General features: G+C 37.4%; 1 protein-coding gene across 3 annotated transcripts in view; it reads left to right on the top strand.

Annotated features, from left to right (window-relative positions):
* The window catches only part of sp3a (sp3a transcription factor), a 61,447-nt gene that overhangs the window by 21,294 nt on the left and 18,425 nt on the right, over positions 1-21,728 (top strand). For all 3 annotated transcript variants that reach the window (XM_060827311.1, XM_060827310.1, XM_060827309.1), the window contains one exon: positions 14,711-14,933. In XM_060827311.1, the coding sequence (XP_060683294.1) occupies positions 14,711-14,933 (223 nt within the window). The remainder of the gene's footprint in view (positions 1-14,710; positions 14,934-21,728) is intronic.

Here is a 21,728-nt window from a genome sequence, read left to right as displayed (position 1 = left end):
TATTTCTTGTCAATTTACTTTCATAATCAATTTTCTCACTCTTTTTTAAGTCATTTGCTCACTCCTGAATAAAATCCGAATTCCCTGGCCTTCTGTTAATTTTAAAGTTCACATGTCTTAGTTTTTGACTGACCCACTTCTACACCTATGTTTTATATTGAGCCCATCTAGTCTGCTGAATCATTCAATGAGATCGCTGAGCTGATGATCTTCAACTCACTTTCCTGACTTACCCCACAACCCTTAATTCCCTTACTAGCTAAAAATTTATCTCTGTCTCAAGTGCATTCAATGACCCATCCTCAACTGCCCTCCACAGTGAAGATTTCCACAGATTCACTCCCCTCTTTTGTCTTTAAATGGCTTGTCCCTTATTCTGAAAATTATATCCTCTGATCCTGGATTCTCCTACAATGGGAAACAATTTTTTCATGCTTAACTTAAGAATCAAGTCTCCTAAGAATTATTTTTCAGTAAGGTTTGCTCTCGTTTATACAAAATCTGGAATCAACTAAGTGAACCTTTTCTGGACTCTTTCCTTGGATAAGGTACCAAAAGTGTTCACAGTATTCTAGATGTGGTATTACTAGTGTCTTGTGTAGTTTTAACAAGATTACCTATATTTAACATTTCATTCCTTTTGAATTAAAGACTAATTGTCCATTTGCTGAACTTCAGGGTAGTTTTTTTTTGTGACTCATACCTGTGGATCCCACCCCCTCCCACCCCGCCCCAACTGCCTCTATGCTGCAATATTTTATGGAAATTCCTCATTTAAATAATATTCAGGTGTTATGTTCCTGCCAAAATGTATAATCACACCTTGATAATCTTATTTTAAATGGTTCATCCTTGTCATGTTCTTTTTGAATGGAATAAATTTTTAAATGTTATGAAGTATCTGATGGAATGTCTGGCTGCTCATTAACTGACGTTTCTCTGTTGGCTATGTCTATTTTCTCAGCCTACTTTGGACAACTTTCATATGGCTCTTACTTGCTCTTAAATTGTTCAGAGGAAGTGTCCTATATAATCCACTCATGCCAAAATATTACATAATCTTTAAGCTTTGTGTTGGGCAAAGAAAATCCAAAATTTTCCTAATTGTTGCATCTCTTTATGCAGTTTGAACTTGACCAATGCTGGTCCAAGTATGTCACTTTCATTTGGCAAATTGGCTTTTAGCTAGATTTGGGGCAAAATTAGCTTTTTGTACCTGAAATCAAGCAGTTTGTACAAGTGGACTAAATGCTTCTTCTGGTTTTACTCAACACCACTAAATTGTCAATGTAAACAGTGCAATTCCATGATTCTTCAATGACTTTGGTTAACCATTGGAAAATTCCTGGTATATGTTTCATTCCAAATTCATGACTACGTTGATCAAGTCCATTTGTTGTTGTCAGTAGGCTGTGCCAATATCCCTTTGTCATTTTTGATGTGCAGTTCAATTAGGCTATCACAATAGGTTAGCTCCAGGTACTATGCCTTGATTCATTGTCATTGTTAGTAAACTTTCTCCCCCCTCAAGAAGACTTCTCTTGATTGGGACTGTAAGGATGTTATTTTACATCTAACACATTATCTACATGAGCATTATGTGCAGCCAAATATTTTTTGACTTATTGGCACAATAGATTATAACCTTGTTACTAGCCTTTATAAGACAGTTTTTATAGCTTTCTGGAAAATAGCATAATACCTCCCTCTAATTTTTTTAAGTACCCCTGTATTCTGATTACTAGCAGGTCAGCTTTTGAATGTTTGATTTGTTCTCCAGTTGTTCTTGATTTTACTTGCATTCCCTATATCTTTCACTACCATTAATATACCTTTTTAAATCATGATTCACCACCTCGTCTTAATGTCTTTAACATATTGACATGAATAATTGCTATCTTTTCTTTGCTAGAGTACTATGTACATAATCCGTATCATTTAATTTCTTTTTGGCATGATCCAGTGAACCTTGCGTTTAATGCTTTCCAAGACACTCGTAGAAATCCCAAAACCATGTCTCCGGCCACACAGTTCTGAGCTTGGCCTTATTATCTACTCAAGTTTTTTTTTTGTTAAACAGTTTTCACATGCTATTTAGCCAACTTGCATGCTTTGTTCCAAGCTTTAAAGATACGAACATAGTTGAAACTGTAGTGTTTTGAGCTTTGGCGTATTAAGTTCTCTTCTAACCAAAAGCAATCCTCCTGTCTTGTGTCTTTGTCACTTCAAAAGAACTGAATTGTTTGGTCATTTGGAACGTCTTGAATGGCAAGCAGTGACAAGGGAATTTCTTTATCGCAATCATTTGGACTATACTGATAATAAGCTCAATTGTGGTCTTTAAGGTTTGCCATCTTTTCAATGCTCTTCGAGCTTGTGGAGGATAAGTTGAAGATGTATAATATCTTTTCCCGAGCCAATAATTAATGTTTCTGCTGTGCAATCGGATCCAAGTTCAAATTTTGTTTCCTTGGCTACTTCGTGTCTTGTCTAAAAATTGTAATCACTTTTTTTGCAGTAATTTTTCCCAAATGCACTGTTCAGGGAAATCTTGACAACATGTCCATATTTGTCAAGATACTGATTTCCACTCCTAGTTTTAGTTAGTGGTCCTAGATCATCTGCGTGAAGGCCTTACTAAACGTTTTTGAAAGCACTCCATAGAATTAAAGGTACATGATTTAATCGATAGATCTGGTTTCCCCACCACCTAGCATGTATGGTATATCTGGTAAAACTTTTTTAATCCTCGCTAATAAGAAATACTTTATTTTTGGTGCTATTTTCCTAATAACCAAGTGACCCACCATTGCAATTTTGTGAACCACTTGTGAATGTTTTTGATACTCCGCCTAATCTACCACCTGTTGGACTATTTCTCATTCCTCTTTGCTGCTATTTGAGGTGGCTTCATTTTTTGTTAATACTGTTTTTCAAATAGTAACACTGTAGAAGATTCAACTTCTGAATAGTCATTTTGGTATAATTCCCTTGATTAAGGTTCTCCTTGTAAAATAGGCTAAATCTGTCAGTCTGTTTTTCATTTTTATAATTTTTTTAAAAACTGTCCAATTTCTGAGTTTGCCAGTCATCTCTTTTCTGATAGATTTCTCCTCTTCCTACCTAACTGTATATGCCTGAGATCTAATCACAACACATGGATGAAACAAATCAGGATGACCTTCTTGTAACATCAGTTTCTTTTTAATTTCAGCAGTTGTTACAGCACTTTTACTGAGGCCAATATTTTTAAACCTGAGGTTATTCTCCAAGATAAAAACAATTCCTTCTACAAGGATGTGCTGTGCGACGCAATGCTAGGTTCTGTATGTACTAATTCACTCTACTTTGTGTATAATGAAATTGATTGGTAAACTGTATTCGTGATCAAGGGCTTATGCCCAAAACGTCGACTCTCCTCCTTGGATGCTACCTGACCTGCTGTGCTTTTCCAGTGCTGCATGTTTTGACACTCTCTATATCTACATTTTCAATTAATATTTTCTCCTTCGTTAACCCCTCTGGAACACATTGGATCATTATTCAGCATCAGCAACTTATTTCCTCCAGTGTGTCTCAATATTTGTTCATTTTCTTCAAATTTGAAGGATAAGGTAATATCTGTCTTTTGAGATGAAATATGTGGAATTGCCAGTGGTCTGATTCTCTTCAGTATTTGAAGTATTTTCTTGACTCCCCTGAATCTTCTGTCTCTTTTTAATAGATTGTAATGAAACCGTTTTCACTTTGTGCTGAATTTAATGCCAAGTTCATTTCCTTATGCATCCTTTTCTGAATTCTTTGAACATTCCTACAACTTTAGTTTTTCCACTTCCATTCCAATAATTAACTTTCAACATGTACAATCTTAATGCACTGGAAGCATGTTATTTTGCTTATGAGTTTGTTTTGAGCCTTTCTCCTTTACTACTTCGGCAAACATCAATTTTGTTTCCTAAAATTCTCCATGAGCAGGTATGTCTTCCGTTTGCCGAATCTGTATTTCTTCAATTTCCTTGTGAATTTCCACATGAGCATCTAAATACACTTAACTGTCTTTACTGCTTCTCTGATCTTTGACCCTTTAAGACTTATTTAGATAAGCATATGGTTTACTGGGATACTATTTCTGCATTTTTCCTTAGTTGTGATTTACTCTGTATTCTCAAAAAGGTTTCTCTTGCATATTCTATAAATACTTGCTTTAGCTTTCTTGTCCTAAAGTTTAATCAATACGTTTCAAGGACATGCTTGTGAATACTGAATTTTTACTAAGTTTCATAGTTTGTAGAGCGCTCTTCTGGCAGACAGCCATAAACATTCATAGCTATACCTGTTAAAGGACTCTGCAACCTTATAATCCTAATATCCTTAGCCAGTTTATTTTGTCCAGCTACTTTTTTAAACACCTTTCAATTCTATTCTCTGTAAATGTAGGCACAAATCATGGGTTTCTTGTGAAATCTCTCATTGTAATCAGAATTAGAATTTGGGCTGCGACTACTAGCTTGTTCTAAACTTTGGCTAAGACTCATTGTCTGATTTCTTTTACCTTCAAAGAGAGAAACTTTTTAAAGTTCAATTTGTCTTTTTCTCTTCCATTTTGTATTCGCTCTTCACACATTCTACTTCAGTTTTTTATTTGCAATTTTTGTTTTTTTTTCTCTTCCTTTTTCATTTTTGTTCCAATTCAAATCTTTATTTCTTTTTCTCCAAGTCAAGATTTTTTTCATGATTCCTGGCTAATTCCAGCAATGACACATGAAGTTCTTTCTTGGTTAATAATCCAGCATTTAGAGTGACTGTCTCATTCTTAACAAGATCTTGCTTTTATTTCTACCCTCCATTTACCTGCAAGCTCTTAGTTCAGAATTAATCAAATATTTCATAATCAAAATAGTTGAAAGTCAATAAACTTCACTCTTGTTTAATAACCAGAAGCTTCATGTACATGTCTTTTGAAATGAACTCCAGCCCTGTCAGACCCCCCCACTTTATGATCCCAGCTGATGGCAAATTTGGATTTGTTGATTCTAGTTTGATAAATCATATGTTTAATAGATCATGTGTTTAATTTTTGAGGTTTGGCAATACAGTGATTAATCACTGAAATATTCACAAGAGGCTACAAATTTTCTTTACTACCAGAAAACCAGCTTGCGATGAAGGAAGTAAATTTTGATTATAGTTATAAACATTTTGGAAAAATCATTAAAGCAGACAACAAAGCAAAGTTCAGCCTGCTTCCCAGCACTATCCTAATAGAAATTCCAGTCAGAGAAATGATCCTCCTGTCCGAACTTAAGTTTGTCTTATAGGACTCCTTCCAGTTTCTTTTCTGTGGTTTGCGGAGACTACTTTACAGTTTTTTTGAGTGCAGGCGCAGACCCATTAGTTGTGAGCTTTGTTCAGTTCTAACTAAAACTGCAATCTCTCTTGGCTTGGAAATGCCACGGGCTAGAAGATAGGTGGCTGATTCTCCTAAGAGGAAAACTCTGAATTCAAGCTCAGCTTCGTTCTGTTTACTCTGCTTGTCGTAAACTCATTTGTCTAAACATCTTATCCGTAAACATTTATAGGGGTGCTGTCAGTCCCTTGATTGCAGTTACCTGTTTTCTTAAGTATAGCTGGGTCACCCATTGCAAAGCAACTTCCTAACCTTTTTAAAAAAAAGTTTTCAGAACTGACCAAGTCTCAGTGCCTTAGTTTTAAAATAAACTTTCAAAAATGAATGTGTTTTGTGCCTCGGTTCCTTGAATTTAAAAGCCATTTTTGTTCTCTAACTTATCTACAAAAGAGAATTTTCTACAGTTCTGTTTCCATGTTCTTTCTTTTCTTGGCTTTCAGAGTTTTCCTTTTTGTCAAAATGCATTTTCTTTGTGTATTTTAGTGCATTCCCTTTTGTAACCACCTCACCTCATCCTGATATTTCCTAAATTTCTCCTTCTCTTACATCCTCACCATGCCTTAAACTAAATCTTTGTCACCCCCTTATGTCTTCCTTTTGACTTTTTTTTTGCTTTCTGCCTATGTGTAGATATTTCAGGATTTTTTTGGTTAAAGATATGATGCAAATCACAGTTCAGTGTCTCATTCTGGAGATATTTTTTACAAATGTTTGATTCTGCTGATCTCAAATTGTAGTGTTGTCCTTCCATTCTAATTGTAGGTTGTCAAAAGTAGAGCAGGAAGTTAAGATTTGTATTATAGAATGCTTACATAAGGTTCATCAAACTTAGGTTAAGTTGACTGCATTTTACTGTTGCAGTGCAGAAAGTGCAATAGAAATCTTTTGATTGTTTTCTAGTTCGTGGAGTGGATTGTTTTGGGTTTTATGCATTTATGTTCAAGATGAAATGTTTCCATATTTCTTGGACAAAATTGTTTCAACAGAAGTACGATAAATTTTGGCTATGCAACTGAAACAATCTAGTGTAATAATTAAGTTCTAAATGGTTTTTAACTCCCATGCCCTAGTCACTGATTCCTATGGTGTGCAGGCTTAGACATTGTTAATGTTCTTTATTAGTTTTGATTTGGTGACTTCGCTGGTTACTGTTCACTATTTGAGCTTTTGTACCAAAAATTTGGATCGTACCAGTGGAATTTACTTTGGCTTGAAATTGGAGACTGTGTTAATGTGGTTTGATTTTTTTGACTTCAGACTACAGTTCCTTACATCTGTAAATCATAGAATAGAATCCCTACAATGTTGAAAGAAGCTATTTAGCACATCAAGTCCATATTGACCCTCCAAAGAGCAACCTATGCCACCCACTCCCCGCCCCGCCTCCCCCAATCCCTGTAACTCCACATTGCCCACGGTTAGCCCACCTAGCCTGCACATCCCTGGACACTATTGGGTTTAGTATGGCCAATCCAGCTAATCTGTGCATCTTTGGACTGGGGGGGGGGGGAAACTGGAGCACCAGGAGGAAAACCACACAGACACGGAGTATGTGCAAACTCCACGCAGTCACCTGAGGATGGAATCAAACCAGAGTTTTGGTGCTGTCACACAGCACTGTTCAGCACTGTGCCACCATGCTGCTCTAGACCTACAATTATGCCAAAAATATATATTTTCTGAGTGTTATTATAGAAACATTTTAGGATGACATACCTCAATTTATGAAACTTGCATCTTAGAGTCATAGAGATGTACAACACAGACATAGACCTTTTGGTCCAACTCATCCATACCTAATCTAGTCCCATTTGCCAGCACTTGGCCCATATCCCTCTAAACCCTTGCTGTTCATAAATCAATCCAGATACTTTTAAATGTTGCAATTGTACCAGTCTCCTCCACTTCCTCTGGCAGCTCATTCCTTATACATGATGTATTGGCTTAATTTTCTAAAATCAGGTTCGTGGTGTACCCATTAGATTGGAAGGTAGCAAATGTAACTTCATTATTCAGAAAGCAGAAGCCTACAGGCCAGTTATCTTTACATCCCACATAGGGAAAGTGTTTTGTCATTTACACAAGAAGCCATAGCAAGGCACTTGGAAAAGCTTAAGGTATTCGGGAAGAGTCAGCATAGTCTTGTGAAAGGCAAGTCATGTTTATCTAATCATCTTTGCAGTAGTGATGTGCTTTGGATAAAGGGAAACCAAAGGATGTTGTGTACTTCCATTTCTAGGCATTTGATGAAATGCCACAAAAGATTTTTGTGAAAAATAAAAGCTCACTGTGTAAAAGGTCATACATTGGCTTGGCTAGAAGTTTGTATGTCGAACAGGAAAAACAAAGTAGGCTTAAGTGGGAAGTTTTCAGATTGGAAAAATGTAATGTCAGTTCAATTTCTGTGGGATGTAAGGGGTCTGAGGAGGATAGTCTATTTTACTGTGCTGGTACGTATCTGACTAAGCACTGGACCAGCACTTCAGTTACAAGATCAACTATTGTGGTGATAGTTCATGAGATTGGTTGAGAAGTATGAAGCCTGAGATCAGATTCATGTATTTACGGTTACATTTTTTGCAAAAGTACAAGCAAATTAACTTATTTTCTTTGCACTTCTAACTTTCTTGTGCTGTTATTTATATTTGGATGTGGCCCAATGTCCTAGAAAGCCATAATACAAGGAGCCCACCAAGCCCACAGAGTCAAAGCTGACTTTGTAAAAACTTCAAGTCAGTTCCATTCCAGTTTTTCCCTGCAGTCCTGCAAACTTGTTTTTCTCCAGCGATCATCCATTTTCCATTTAAAATCTTTGGTCTCTTCTTGCTCCATTCTTGTGTGACAGTTTGTTTCAAGTCATTACCACTCACTGTATTTTTTAAAATCTTCCTCCCATTCCCCCTCCATCACTTGACCAAAATTTAATCTGAACCCTTAATCTTTGCACCATCAGTTATTAGAAGTAGTTTTCTATCTGTTTACCTGTATAAACTGGACATAACCGTGAGAATCTCTCAGGTCACAACTTTTTATGCTTCTACCTAAACTTGCAGCCAATCCCTCAAAACCTGGAGCCTCTGTCATAACTGATATGCAAATAATATGATACCTTTAGTATTACTTTATACCCTGAGCAGATTCTTTCATTATCACTTTTCTGATATGTGAATTGCAACTGTTTGCATTAGAGAAATGGTCAAGTTGCTCTGCACCTTTGCTTTCTGGGCCATTTCATGGTGCATTGAGTAAACTAAGCCATATGAATCTGGGATCCTATTTAGACTAGATGTTGCAGGAATTTTGTACCATTCAAAGTTTCCGATGGGAACCCAGCAGAGAATTTTTTTTCTGCTGCCATCCTGCACATTTATACAATAGTTGCTGAATTCACTACTCAATTCTGATTTGAAACTCTGTAAAATGAGATTTGAACTTGCGATTTCTATGTTGCTATTCTCTGACTATAACCACAATAAGCTTGTAGCATTGATCTAAAGAGTAAAGTTAAGATCACTAAATTACTGAGTTAAAGTGCAAGAATTTTTAATGTAGAAAAGGACTTCAATTGGATTGTGAAAGAACAGGGGCCTGCAGTCTGAGATACCTATTTTAGTTCTGAATTAGATACATATTTCCAGATAGATAATTTTAAATTCAGCTAAATTAATATAAGTTCTCTTTCACCTACATTGGTTTGTGTAAAGCACATATCTATGTATCCACTGTTCTTTTGTAGATTCTGAGTAGTGTAGACCAAACTCTCTCCTTACTGTAAATATTAGTGCAAAATTCTGAGCAATATTTATTACTTTAGACCATTAATCTTTATTTTCATAATCTAAAAGTTTTGCAGTTTGTTTCACCGTGCATTTAATGATATTTGGTTCACTCCACCTATACTATATGGATTTATCTTGTACATTCAGTAATCTGTTTTTAAATACATTAATGCTTTTCAACAGTTGAACTTCTTGAATACTGTGGTGTCCTTAATTTTTGTTGATTCAGATGAAGGAGCCAAATGTATTATCTCCAAATTTGCAGACAATACCAAACTAGGTGGAAGGTGAATTCAGGAGGATGCAGAAATGTTTTGGTGTGATTTGAACAAGTTGGAAGAGTGGGCAAGTGCATTGGAGATGATGTATACGATGGATAAATGGGGTTATCCATTTTTTTGAAACAAAAACAGAAAGGTGGATTATTATTTGAATGGTGATTGTACGTCCTCCGTTCCCAATGAGAACTGGATGCCCTTGTATACCAGGTGTTGAAGAAGGCATATGGTATGTTGGCTGCCTTCGCAACAAGTTTCAAGTACAGGAGACCATAAGAAATATATTAAGAGGAGGCAGTAGAGTCCCTCAAGACTGCTGAGTTCAGTGAGTTTGTGGTTGATCCGACATTCCTCGGGTCCACTTCCCTATCTTTTCCCCTAACCCTGTATTCCCATATTGATCAAGAATCTATTTAGCCTTAAGTATAAGACCATAAGACATAGGAGTGTAAGTAAGGCCATTCGGCCCATTGAGTCCACTCTGCCATTCAATCATGGCTGATGGACATTTCAACTCCACTTACCAGCATCCTCCCCGTAGCCCTTAATTCCTTGTGACATCAAAAACCTATCAATCTCTGCCTTGAAGACATTTAGCGTCCCAGCCTCCACTGCACTCTGCGGCAATGAATTCCACAGGCCCACCACTCTCTGGCTGAAGAAATGTCTCTGCATTTCTGTTCTGAATTGACCCCTCTAATTCTAAGGCCGTGTCTATGGGTCCTCGTCTCCTAGCCTACTGGAAAAAATTTCCTAGCGTCTACCCTTTCCAAGCCATGTATTATCTTGTAAGTTTCTATTAAGTCTCCCCTCAATCTTCTACACAAGGACTGTGTCCAGTAACACTTTGGCAAAGAGTTCCAAAGGTGCTAACCCCGAGAAGAAATTCCTTCTTATCTCAGTCTTAAATTGGTGCCCTTTTCTTCTGAGGCTATGCATTCTGTTTCTCGACTCTCCCATGAGGATAACATCGTCTCAGCATTTCCTCTGTCAAACTCCTTAGAAATGCAATAATATCTTCCTGCAATTGTACATGGCCTTCGTGAGATACACCTGGAGTATTGTGTGTAGTTTTGGTTTCTTATCTGAGGAAGGATCTTAGTTTTGGTTGTTTTATCTGGCTATGGGCAAAGTGCAATGAAGTTTTATTAGGCTGGTTCCTAGGATGGCGGGCCTGACATGAAGACGACTGACTTGATTCAGAGTATATTCATCGTTTAGAAGAATGACTGGATATCATGGAAATTTAAATTCTAACAGGGCGCGAGTGAGTAAATGCAAGAAGCATGTTCCTGATGATTGAGAAATCCAGGATAACAGTTGAAGAATACGCGGTTTACAATTAGGACCGAGGTGAGAAATTTCTTCAGCATTGTAAGCCTGTGGAATTTTCAGAAAACGGTTGAGTCCAAACATTGAATGTTTTTGAGGAGGAGTTAGATATACAGAGGAACCTTGATAATCCGAATGAGATGGGCGGGCACTATTTCGTTCGGTTAATTGATTCAATGCCTTTCCTCTGGGGTACGGAGTTTTCTGAAGTTTCCTTTTTCCTTGCTTTGCCTGCCTTACTCCCTATCTGTGGCTCAGAGTTTGTTTCTGAGCAGAAACACACTTGTGTGTAAGGGACCTGTAGCATTGCTAAAGCCTCTCTCTTACACTTCCCCACCCCCACCATCACCCAATCAGTTCAATGGGATTGACACAGGGAGCACTTGCTAAGACCGTTCCCCGTTAAGGAGACTAGGCAGCAGCACACCACATGTGAGTCCCCACCTCCCCGTCTGCTGCACCCCTCCTCCCCCATGCGACCCTCCCAACCCCGTCCACACCGCGAGCTGTCTGACCCCACCCCGTCCCAGGTCCTCTGCCCACATCAACCATCCGCACCCCAACCACCCCCACCCCATTCATTGTAAACAAAAGACGCAATCAGTGTTGGAAACACCTCTTTGTAATGTTTCTATCGGGGCCTCGAGGTCTCCTTTGGATAATCCAATATTCGGATAATCGAGGTTTCGCTGTAGTTCTTGGGATGAAAGGGATCAAAAGGAATGGGGAGAATTTGGGAACAAGGTACTGAGTTAAATGATCGGTTATGCTCCTTTTAATTGACAGAGCAGGCTCAAAGGCCTGAATTGTCTAGCCCTGCCTCTATTTCTAGAGTTCTTCATTTCAATATTCTGATCTGGACTCTTTCAAAATTTCACCTTACTGTTGCAATTTATTTTATTCTATATTATGTCAAAATTAATTCAATACTTGAAGATCTCTAATGTTACTGCTTGTTTTTTTTTAAATTGGTTTCAAGCCTAAACCCATTCCTCAAACCATGCAGGTTTTGCTCCTCACTATTTGTGTCTGCAGTTTTTGGGGATTTATAGCAGTCAAGTTGTTGGGAACCCTTGGTGGACCATGAGAATTTGATGGCATTTTTAAGACAAGATCATTTCTGCAGGTGGTCATTGATTATTGAATTCTCTCTTATTGGCAATAGTCATTTTCTGATGCTTGTGTGATTTGTATGATAAGCTGTGCGCGTGTGCGTATGTCCAGGTTTTGTTGTGTATGGAAACTGCTTCAGTATCTGAGGAGACAAGAACATTGGTGCAATCATGAACAAATCTGGTTATTACTTATGTGTTCCTCCTTTTAACTTTAGTTTGTAGCTAGGAATCCATTTCTCTCATCCAGGGTTCCATTGTTCAAGTGACTGATTTAAAGTATTCCTGTTGTTGCCTGAGTCCATATCTGGGAACCTCTTGTTGAATACCTCTGATTGCTTTGATCCCCTAATAATGGGGACAAGACATGTAACTTCCTTGATCTTCTGACATCGTTGCCATTGATGGATATTTGCAAATTCTTCTTCATCTCAGTGGGTTCAAACATGGACAATACAGTGACATAAATTAGGCAGCCACATTTGGCTGCCAGCTTAAGTCATGCCTCACCTTGTTTTGGGTTTCTCAGTAGTGGATATAAGAAGGAATGTGATATGGCCATGCATTTCTGTGTCGAGTTACAGGTTTTGTTTCTGGTAAACTATTTGGGGTGGACTGTTCAGGATGGTCTCTGCTTGACATAATGAGGCCAACTAATTGTGTGTGGGGAGACTGAACACAATTTAGGAGACTGTGTTGTTTGATCATCTGCATTTCTTGGAGAGACGCATTGTTTACGAATCTCTACTTTGGTCGGAGATAAAAATTTCTCTAAGGCTCACTTTAAAATTTCCTCTTTGGGAAGTACATTTATTTTACCTGATTTCAAATCAATTTTGTACCCCAAATTTGAAGCCATTTATGAAACCTCTTTCTGTTCAACTTTCAAAAAAAACTTGCCTGCTGTATTATGTTCAATCTGGTTCCCTTGCATAAGGAAGGAAGTAGTTAATAGTGCAGCTTAGAACGTGGACTGAGCCTGTATTCCCTGCAGTTTAGGCAAATAAGACATTTGGAATGCTGTATATGTCTTCTTGACAAAAAAAATTAGATGCAAAAAGGATGTGTTCTTTGTCTGTGGGATCTAGTGTTAGGCACAGTTTGAGAATAAACCATTTGATATTTAAATGAGGAAGAACTTCATCATTGAATCTTCTCTGTGCAAACTCTGTCTTGAACTTTCATAAATGACTTGAGATTGATAGATTTCTCGTTGCTAATGACATCAAGGAATCTTTGAATGCAGTGGGAAGATGGCATTTTGAGTTAGAAAAGCCATGATCTAGAAAATAGAGTGGGCTTAAGGGACTGAATGGGCCTATTCCTCCCCCCATGTTCTTGTGTTTAGCTCTCCAGTATACCTTTAAAATTGTTAACTTGGCATCCGTGCACATTGTATACAAATTCCTCTTTGTTTACAGTTTTGCTATTGAATGGCCCATTTTGGCCTCTTAAACAGCAACTATAGCAATAAGGATGGAGCTCCTTTCTACTTTTGACACCTCCACTGCATTATGCTCTGGCTCATTTTCTTTACAAAGAGCAAAATTGTCCCATGTTACCGAAGGTCCTTGTAGAAGTTTAGTTCATTATCATGATCCCATATGTTTGGCAAAAGGCTGTTGATGAAAGTGGTCATTTCCATTGCACCTTGAGTTTTCTACTTAAACCTATGTAGAGTAATGTACTGCCAGTTAAAATTAGAAATATTTTAATTTATTAGAAATAAGCTGGACAATCCGCCAGTTTATTTTACTATGGTATAATTCATAACTTAAAAACAGGAATGTGTTTAAAAGGGTTGTTTCTGTAATGCAGTTTTGTTTTGTTTTGTATTAGGTGGGTAGTATCAATCCACATATATCTTGGTTTTGCTTTCCATGATCTCCTAGCTTTTCACGATCTCCTAGCTTTTCAGCAGTTCATACTTTAAGATTTGATATAATGTACCCACATATACACTAAATTACAATGAAATTACCATATATACTCGAGTAACAGTCAAAGATTTCGAATACTTTTTAAAGTTAAATTTATGGGATCAAATATTACATGGATACCACTACTGAGGGGCTGAAATTCATGCTTGTCGAAATTCATACTGTATCATCACTTGATCTCTAAAAGAATTATGGTAATTCTGAAAACCCAGAGCAGAACACAGCAACCAGGAGATGAGAAGACCAGTGGCAGGGCAGACCAACCAGCAGACTGGAAAGCTGGACTGGAACGTGACAGCCGGCACGCTGACTCATAAATGTTGGTCTGTCATCTGTGAAGAACCAGGGTCGACTTTGTATGAGATATATGGAAAATTCTGGGTTATTTGGTCAAAAATAGGGGGTAGACGTTTACATGAGATCGACTGTTACTCAAGTATATATGGTACTTTACGTTGGCTACAACTATGAATGTGTCAAGCTTGTGGTCCAAGATTTCAGCTTGAATTAAACATCTTTCTAATGTAGTGCTTATGTTGAAAGCAGTGAAGATTACAGGGTAAGAAGAATTTACAGGTGTTCTCCATAAGTCTTGATTACACAGTTACACCAGAAAAAGTAGTTTCTTTTTGAAGCTTGCTACTTTATTATATGGCATTGCTCGCCATTGTTAAGACAATGAAAATACAATAAAAATATCAGATTTTTGAAAATCCGTTGAATATAATTCCCTAAATGAAGTCATAATGCATTGTTTATTTTGCATTTTAGTCTTTTATTGTACATTGTGCCACAATGTTGAAGAGGGTGCAGTTATCTTGTAGCTTGGGGTGAAAATAGAATATGTTCTTCCTGACTGCAGGTGTACATATAAAAGAAGAGGAGGATGATTCAGAATCCTGGCAGTTAGCATCACAACCTTCAACAGTCGCTAATGTGGGAACTACAACCGTCCTTGGTTCCAGTGATCTTGCACAAGTGTCTGTGAACCTGGGTGAGGAAGGCAATGATCAGCAATATCAACCAGGAAAACGACTCCGGCGGGTAGCATGTACTTGTCCTAACTGCAAGGATGTTTTGGGAAGGTATGTTTTTATTTAATGCAAATTAAATCTTCTGTGAGCACTAGGTTCACGAGGAGAATTTAAACTAGCTTCTCTGGGAGATGGGAGCCTGAGAAGGAATTCATATAGAGAGAAACACAAGCTGGTTATGGTAGATAGAAAGGTAGTAAATGGAAATCAAAACTGTGAAAATACACAATAATGTTTAAGGCAGCTGAATTAAAAGTGCTCCATCTGAATGAAGATCACATTCTGAACAAAGTAATGAATTGATGGCACAAATAGAAATGTGTGAATAGGGTTGGGAAGCAAATTTTTTTTTTGGTAGACAGAAAAAATGAAAAGGAGGTGTGCTAGTGTTGATGAGGGATAGAGTCAATATATCGGAGATATATATAACAAGACAATAATAAATTGCAATCTCTTCGGATGGAACTAAGAAACAACAACAGCACAAAGATTGATAGAAGTTGAAAGAGCTCTGTAATTTTAAGAACTTAAGGTGCATGTAACATGGATGATTCCAATCTACGGCTGGACTAGGTAAGCCTAATGAACACCAATGCTGTGGAGGAAGGATCCCTGGAATCTGTACAAGATGATTTCCAGAGCAATATTTTGAGGAATCAACTGGGGAACTGACTCTTAGATCTAATATTGTGCAGTGAAATTAGTCTAATTAATAAGCTTGTTAATCAGAAAGTTTCTGGTGAATGATAATGTGACAAATTTCCATTTAAATTTGTAATCGATTATAACCAATCTGAAGCTAGGGTCTTGAATATTTTGTGCCTCTCTTCTCAAGGGAAGATGCAACAAATCTGCCTAAAATACTCTCGATCCAAAGGAGTAGTGAGAATGGGGATCTTGGAGGCATTAGGACTAATGTACTTAGACTAGTATGCTTTTTTCTTAATGGGACTGATAGTTGACAAATTCCTGAGACCTAGTTTGCACCCCTAAGTGTCATCAGTAGCTATAGAGGTAGTTCATGCCTTGATGATCATCTTTGAAAATTCTATAGATTCTGGAATTGCCAACAGATTGAAATGTTGCAAAGGAAACCCAACTTACAAGGAAGTGAGAAAACTAAGATCTACTTAGATTTGTTAGCCTGTTGTCTGTAGTAAGGAATATATTAGATTCTGCAGTGTGTTCTTGTATAACAGTTGTTGCCTTGCAACCTTATATTATAGAAAATAGCACTGTAGAAGATCACTAAGAAAATTGCTATACCCGTTCAGTAGAAAGTTCCTTATCCAAACAGTGTCTACAGTTTGTCAGTCGTGTTATAGCCAATTCATGTTGACGAAACATACATTATAACAGAACAACCTGTGTTTTAATGGATATGATAACTGGGCATTTAGAAAATAATTGTATGATTTCAGTGAATTAAGAGGATTCCTGAAAGGCAAATCATGTTTGGCATATTTGGTGATTTTTAAAAAATCTTATTTGTAGCCTGCACAAAGAAGAATCTATGGATGTAATTACTTGTAGAATTTGTCAGTCAAAACTCGTTGGCCAAGTGGGAGAGTGTGGGAAAATATTGAGATGAAGAACCATGATCTAGATTGATGGGATAGGCTCGAGTGGCTGAAATACCTGCTCCTCTTATAGTTATTGGCAAACAAATTGCACATTAATGAAAACTTTTTCCCAGTATTTCTATACAGCAAAATATGAAGACCATTTCCAAATGCAGCTTTAACAGAATGAAAATGTCACATTCTGGAAAAAGTTACATAAATTGTTTTTGTAGCGAAAGACCAAGGAATTTAACTGGAAACTTTGTTTGGACTCTGGCTTTCTGACTTGTTGATATAACTGCATGTGAAAGTTTGATAAGGAGCCAATTCCTCGTGAACTGAAAAGTCAGGTTTACATCTGGTCAGCTTAGTAATATTTGTGGAGTCAGCACACTTTCCTTGAAATCTGTTTGTTATAACATCTAACATTGAAGAAAACTGCTTCATCATCATAAATAGTGTTCCATTACACAGTCATAAAAAATAAATGGCAGCCAAAGTAAGCCATTTCTCCCTTGGAGCCTGGTGCACCATTCAACACAACTAATGTGTTCTTTGCCTCAGGTTCTCCAACATGATAACCGTTTTATTCCCTTTATCTAACAAGGGAATTGATCTGCCTCCATCTTTTTAATATTCAATTATTTTACCTCCACTACCTTGTGAAATCAAGTTATCAAGTTGCTCAACACTGAGAGAAAAATAAATTGCCCTAATTTTTAAAGTATCCCCCAGTTCTGGACTGAATCCACAAAAGGATTCACAAAAATCCACTGTGTCAGGATTATTCAGGATCTTATACACTTCAACTAAGTCACCCATCTGCTCTTCAAAGCTCCAGTGGAAACATGCTCAGCCTGTTTGATCTCCCCTTGTATGCTAACCAGCTCATTCCACTTATCAATCCATTAACCACCTCTGAACTGCCTCAAACACACTTAATCCTTTACTAAGTAAGGAGACCAAAATTGCGCACACATTTGAGATGTCATCTCAGTAATGCCTAGTATAACTGCAGGATAACTTTTATGTTCAATTTCTCTCATAACAAAGATTAGCATTCTTAGTCACTTGCTCGACCTGCATGCTAATGTTTTGTGACTTGTGCCACTCAAACACTTGTATCCCTCTGCACCTTGAAACCTACAGTCATTTTAAATAATAACTCTGCCTTTTTAAAGTTTTTACCAAAGGGAGTGACTTCATATTTTCTCAATTATATTTTGTCTGCTAGATTTTTGCCCACTTGCTTGACTTATCTATATCAGTCTGGATCTTTGTAATCTTCACACTATATTCTACAATCTATTTTGGTATCATCTGAGATATTGGCCAACAAGCCTTGGATCTCCTTTAAGAAATTTGTATTGTAAAATTGAAGACTCAGCACAAAATCCTGCAAGACCCCATTTATCACATGATACTAATCTGAGTTAATTCATTTGTTTTATAACCAGACAGCTAATCTCCTGTCCATACTGGTGTGTTACCCCCCTACGCCATGAGCTTCAGTTTGTGTAACAACTTTTTATGAACCCTTTTCAAATTAATGTGGAAACCGAAGAACTCCCCAGAATCCAAAGAATTCTGATAAATGGTTTAACGCAGATTTCCTTTTTCAAAACTCTCCAAAAACCTTTTTTTTTCCAAGGTACTCCATTATAGTCTGAATGATTTGATTCTGACACCACCTCCATGACACATGTTAAGCTGACTGGCATATATTATCCTGTTTACTGCCTCCCTCCCTTGAATAGAGGCATTTATATTTGCTCTTTTCTAGTATATTCAAACTTCTCCTAAATCCAGTGAATTTTGAAAAATTAATACCAATTAATTAGCCACTTGCTTTAAAGCAGTAGGATGTAATCCATCAGGCCAGGGGGCTTACCAACCCCGTAGCTTCATTAGTTTGCTTAATACAGTTTCACTGGTGACATAATTTCAGTGGGTTCCTCTTATCCTTTAACAGCTGTTAAATCAAGAGATTAATGAGATGTTCAAGTATTTAATACATCAACCATTTCTTTACATTATTAACTCCAGATTCTCTCATAGAGGATCAGCACACACTCTTTACCTTTTTAGAAACTCTTTCTATCTGGTTTTAATTTTCAGTTAGCCTTCTCTTGTACTCTTGTTTGTTTGTCCTGATTGACCTTCTACTATCTGTCATTCTTTGTATTCTGACTAGTCATTAGGCCTGCCTTCGTGCGATAGTTTTTTTTTCCCCTCATGTTTGATGCTCTCCTCAACTTTAGTTAATTGTGGATGGTAAAATTTTTCTCTCAGATTTCTTCAATAAACTACAATTATAAACAAATGTATACCTTTGGAAAAGGGATTATATTTATTAGCATGTAAACTTAAACTATATTCCAGTTAAATCCAAATATACCCATTCACGCTCAAATAGACAAGGTAGCCCTGCAGAAATATTGAGGAAAATATGGGGTATAAAAAAAGAACAAATTCTGTGGATGGAGGTGACTTTCAATTATTTCGGTTTTTGACAATGATTTCACATTATCATCTGCAAAGTGGTTGAAGGTCCTTTTGTTCGTAGCTGGGCAGATGAAACTAGGTTTTTGCATGAGTGAGTTCTTTTTCAGATTTGGGTTTGTTTCTTCACTGAGTGTGAGAGAAAGAGAGAGACCCGTATTTACTTCTAGGCTTTCTGAAGGTTTGAATTCAACTTCCCAAATTGTAATTTAGAACACCGAAGACTCTTTTGGTCAGCTTTTCAGTCCATAAATATTTGATGCTAGCTTGTCTCTGAAAAGTGACCACTTGACCTTGTGTAACAAATAAGGTGATATATATCACAGTTCCACCTCTAACTTTTGGGTGTGGGTAAAAAAAAAACCTGGTACATTCTCTGCAGCATAGTTTCTAAACACCCATTTTTCTGGCCTGTAGTCCAAAAAAAAAGTTCACAGGAAGCCTTGCCACGTACCTCTGGTATTAATTGGTGTTTACACTGCAAACAAATGATCATAGTTTTGTTCAGTTTAACGCTCAAATGAAGAATATTTCTGTCCAAGCAACGGAACTGAGTTGTTTGAAGTGTTGAAGGAGTTTTCATGGAAACATAAGCGTTTTGACCCATAAGCCTGTTCTACCATTCAATATGGTCATGGTTGACCCACATTCAAAGCCATTTTCATGACATTTTCCCATACTTATTAAAATGTCTAATGTCATGTTTAGCAGCAGGGGAGTTTATTAGGTCTACGGAGTCTCCAGGTTGAGAGCTTATATAATTCTCTTATCAGAATTGAAAAGTAATACAGGTTCTCAGAACTGAAAGGAGATTTGGGCCATCAGAACATGAAAGCAACTTTTAAAATTGTTTCAGCAGTCGGAAGGAAAACTGAAATGAGTCAATTTAAGAAGATATTAAAACGTCAAGTAGGAGTGATTCTCTGGACTGAATATTGGAAAAGGATATAGCTGTGAAAATGGTTGAATCTGTATATTTGATAAGATCTTTTTACTTTGGCTTATACCAAAAAGTAATAAATTTGTGTTCTTTTGTATTAAGAACTGTGGCAGCTTCAAGTGAATATGTTCAATAGCCGATCATCATGGTAACCAACTGCAAAAATAAAATTTAAGATCTATCAAACAAGGTTTCATTCTGGCATCTAACTTGTCCAGTATTGCCATCAGCTAGGATCGTAACACTTGCAAATTTTACTTTAGGTTGTAAAGATATAGGAGCAGAATTAGGCCATTCAGCTCATCAGTTCTGCTCCAGCATTCGACCATGGCTGATATGTTTTTCAACCCCATTCTCCTACCTTCTCGCTGTAAACCTTGGACCCCTTACTCATGTAGAACCTACCTATCTCCTGTCTTAAATGCAATCAATAACCTGGCCTTCACAGCCCTTTGCGACAATGAGTTCCACAGAATCACTACCCTCTGGGTGAAAGATTTTTCTCATCTCGGTTCTAAAGGGTCATCCCTTCAGCCAGAGGCTATATTCCTGGGTCCTAGTCTTTTCTATTAGTGGAAATATTTTCCTCACTTGCGCTCTGTCCTGGCCACTGAGTATCCTGTAAGTTTCAGTTGGATTCATCAACACCCAATCTTATAAACTCCATCAAGTGTAGACTCTGGAGTCCTCAACCACTCAGGTGATGAGCCCATTGTTCCATCGATTATTCTTATAAAACTCCTCTCAACCATCTCTAATGCCAGCACATCTTAAGGTATAGATCCCAAAACCTTTTGCACTATTCCAAATATGGTCTGACCAGCATCTGATACAATCTCAGCAATAGATCTCTGCTCTCGTTTCTAGCCTTCTTGAAATGAATGCCAACATTGCTTTTGCCTTCCTAACTGCCAACTGAATCTGCATATTAGCCTCAAGAGAATCCTGAAGTAGGAGTCCCAAGTCCTTTTGCACTTCACTCTTCCGAAGCCTTTCCCATTTAGAAATTAGTTCATGCCACTACTTCTGACCCAAACATATACCCTCTCACTTCGCCATATTGTTTTCCATCTACCACTTGCCTACTTGCCCCACATTTCCAAGTCCTTCTGCAGCCTAAAAAAAATGTGCTATTTACCCTGCATTGAGAAAAATAGAGATTATGCCAGTCAAAAAGCATGACAAAATTGCATCTCCTTTGATCAATCTGAGTGTTGTAAACAATTTTCTTTCCTTGCATGAGATAATTCAAAAAGAATGTTTTTTGATTTTCCCTTTGTCGAAAGTGTAGAAGGCCTCTTCACAATTATATTTTGATAATGGCTATTTCTTTCCTTCAACATTCCTTTGGCTTCCTTTTCCAAAACTTTGAAACAACCTTAATCAGAGTGCATGGTGACAATGACTTTTGAAATATAATTTTAAAAATTCCTGAATCTGATATATTGAATACAAATAAGCTGTTTCTCAATAAAATGTTTAAAATTGTAACTCACTGCCTGCTTAAACTTATTTGATCAATACCTTCCAAAGCTTTTCTCCCTTGTAACCCTATTTTTAATGCTCCAAACATTGTGACCCCAGATTAAAACTTACGTGCTGCAAGAGGTGTCATTTTTATTTACAAATGGGCATTGCTAGCTGGGCCAGCATTTATTGCTAATTCCTGGTTGCCTTTGAGAAGATGGTGGTGAACTGCTGCAGCCCATGTGCTATAATGGAGTTAGGGAGGGAATTTGAGGTAAGAGGGAGCTGGGTGGGCTGCTTCTGCTGAGCACGATGACTAAGGATTTGTGGAATGTGGTGAAGAGTTTAAACTGCAAGCTTTTAATCTGGGGTGGG

This window comes from Hemiscyllium ocellatum, chromosome 7, assembly GCF_020745735.1.
Source record: "Hemiscyllium ocellatum isolate sHemOce1 chromosome 7, sHemOce1.pat.X.cur, whole genome shotgun sequence".
Classification (NCBI taxonomy): domain Eukaryota; kingdom Metazoa; phylum Chordata; class Chondrichthyes; order Orectolobiformes; family Hemiscylliidae; genus Hemiscyllium; species Hemiscyllium ocellatum.
Note: the sequence above shows the minus strand (reverse complement) of the source record. Positions and strands in the feature narration are given on the sequence as shown.